The sequence below is a fragment of the Microtus ochrogaster genome, chromosome 2, assembly GCF_000317375.1.
Source record: "Microtus ochrogaster isolate Prairie Vole_2 chromosome 2, MicOch1.0, whole genome shotgun sequence".
In the NCBI taxonomy this organism is placed as follows: domain Eukaryota; kingdom Metazoa; phylum Chordata; class Mammalia; order Rodentia; family Cricetidae; genus Microtus; species Microtus ochrogaster.
In genome coordinates, this window is record NC_022010.1 from 15,773,402 (window position 1) to 15,775,959 (window position 2,558).

Genomic DNA, 2,558 nt, shown 5'->3' on the forward strand with positions numbered 1-2,558 from the left:
AGACTTCTGCAGGGGTAGATGGGAAGGGTGTGACAGGCCCAGGAAGCAGCCTGTTTCAAGGATCTGAGGTAGGAGCCTGGAGCAGCAATGGCTGAGCGGGGAAGGCTCGTTCCCAGTTAGGAGCGTCAGCCCCAGCTCTGTGTGTATCACCCTTCCCCAACTCACTGCCAGCAGACTCGCTGCTACTCCACCTGAGAGAGGCCTCAGTGGGCTGGCTGAACATCCAAGCTCCTGCCACAGGAAGCAGAATGACCCCGTGGAACAGGAATAAAACCAGGAAGGCCATAGACTGACATTGCAGGTCCCATGACACCCACTGTGGTGGAGCCCATCAAGAGCTCTGTTTATAGATAAGCATAGACAGGGTTACCTGTCCCAAGGCTGCTTCCAGATTGCCACACAGAGGCTCATACTAATTGTAAATGCTCAATCAATAGCTCAGGCTTGTTACTAACTAGCTGTTACATTTTAAGTTAACCGTATTCCTTATTTATGCTCTGCCACATGGCAGGACCTTTATCAGCATGGCACGTTTATCTCCTGCTCCCTGTGCATCTAGCTGGCGACTCCTGACTCCGCCCTTCCTCATCCCATCATTTCCAGTTTGGCTTTCCCACCTAACTTTATTCTGTTCAGCTATTGACCAGTCAGCTTGTTTATTAAACCAATCATAGCGATATACATTCATACAGTATAAAGGAATATTCCCCAGCAGACAACACACTGAGGCCCAGGGCGTCAGTGCCAGCCACAGGGGACTGTAGCAGCGGAGCAGACTGTGGGAGCGGTAGATATATCAGGTCTGGATTCCTCATAAAGTGCAGACAGTCTGGAGGGCGTAGCTCAGGGTGGGACCAGGTCGGTCCCTGCAACCAGCATGAGCAGTCCTGTCTCTGCAGGGGCCTCCAAGAAGTCCACGTCACCTTGGCAGCCAGGCTGGGGGAGGCAGAGGAGAAAATCAAGGTGTTACATTCAGGTATGACCCCCGGCTCAGGTGGCAGCCCTCAAACTAGGTGGCTGGAAACAGTGTGGGGGTCAAGCCATAAACTTGGGGAGATGGGTTGGGTGAGCCCCCCCCCCCAAGATGGAAAGGAAGCCAGAAATAGGATGTAGAGAACAACTCACTCAGCAGGGGCTAGCCCAAAGCCGCAAGCTTGGATGGAACCAAATGGCTGATTCTTTGACAGCACTGAGCCCTGGAGGCAGCAGCAGAGATGGGGGGGGGGGGCACCTGGTGGAACCAGGTTTCCAGGAAGGTGGCTACTGCCCTGGGCCACGAGGCAGGATCTGGTGGCCCAGTAAGTAACCTTTAAATTTCTCCATGTAACTGGTAGGCAGCTGAGGCAGGAGGATTAAGGCTAGCCTGAGCTACATAGTGAGTTCCAGACCAGCCTTAGACTTACTGTGAAATACTGTCCCTAAACACCAAAACAAAGAGAAAAAAAGAAAAAACAAACAAACAAAACCACTGAATTTTTCTAGAAATCTCTCCGTGTCAGTCACAAACTGAAGCTCCTGGCTTTTCTGGCAAGGCTGGCCTCAGGGTGGGTCGAGTGGCCCCGCCCAGACCTGCAGTACAGGGCAGGGGACAGCCCCACTAAGTCACTGCTCCCTGTCCCTCTCAGGCTATAACACAGTGGTCCTCAGCCTTCCTAATGCTGCGGGCCCTTTAATATAGTTCCTCATGCTGTGGTGACCCCAGCCACAACATTATTCTCATTGTACCTCATAGCTGTAACTGTGCTACTGTAATGAATCTTAATGTAATTATCTGATACGTGACCCCGTGAAAGGGCATCCGGACCCAAAAGGGGTCATGATCCACGGGTTGGGAACCCACTGCTCTAAAAGGCCCTCATCTGCCCCAGACGGGAGGGTTTCCCCCCTGCCAGCTATTCAATCCCTTTCCACCCAAACTGCCTTCCAGAGTGTATGGGGGGGGGGCTGGCCAGTGCTGCTCCTCACCGGGTCTTCACCCCTCCCAGCGCTAAAGGCCACACAGACGGAGCTACTGGAGCTGAGGAGGAAATACGATGAGGAGGCTGCGGCCAAGTAAGTGAGCTGGGGATGCCTTCTCCCTCTGTACACACCACACACGTGCGCACGCACGCGTGCGCACACACACACACATACACATACATGCATGCACACATGCACACACACAGGCAACCTCTTTCTGACTCTCCACTCTCTGAACGGCGCTGTCCCTCATTCCCAGGCATGCACCCAATCCATCTTCCCATACCACTCATACACCACAGGCACAAAACCCTTGGACCCACCTGAATGAGGCTACTGGGTACCCTCATCCCTGACCTTAACCCCTGACCCATGGAGGCCAAGTGACAGCATTGCAGTGACTCAGAGTGGAAGCCCTTATTCAGGTTTAAGACATTGCTCACTCCATAAGCATCGAGTGCCTACTGCTTATATGGTGCTGTGCCTCTGAGACCCGGGGGGAACCATGAACTCCTGCCCCGACATGGACAGTAACAGCCACGAGGCTGCCCCAGCTTTAGTGAGCAGACACAGACAGTAACAGCCACGAGGCTCCCCCA

At 53.6% G+C, this 2,558-nt stretch overlaps 1 protein-coding gene across 7 annotated transcripts in view; it reads left to right on the forward strand.

The window, feature by feature from the left end:
- Positions 1-2,558, forward strand: part of Cux2 (cut like homeobox 2) — a 179,064-nt gene that overhangs the window by 151,255 nt on the left and 25,251 nt on the right. For all 7 annotated transcript variants that reach the window (XM_026785001.1, XM_026784984.1, XM_026784989.1 and 4 more), the window contains exons 7-8: positions 900-976; positions 1,986-2,052. In XM_026785001.1, the coding sequence (XP_026640802.1) occupies positions 900-976; positions 1,986-2,052 (144 nt within the window). The remainder of the gene's footprint in view (positions 1-899; positions 977-1,985; positions 2,053-2,558) is intronic.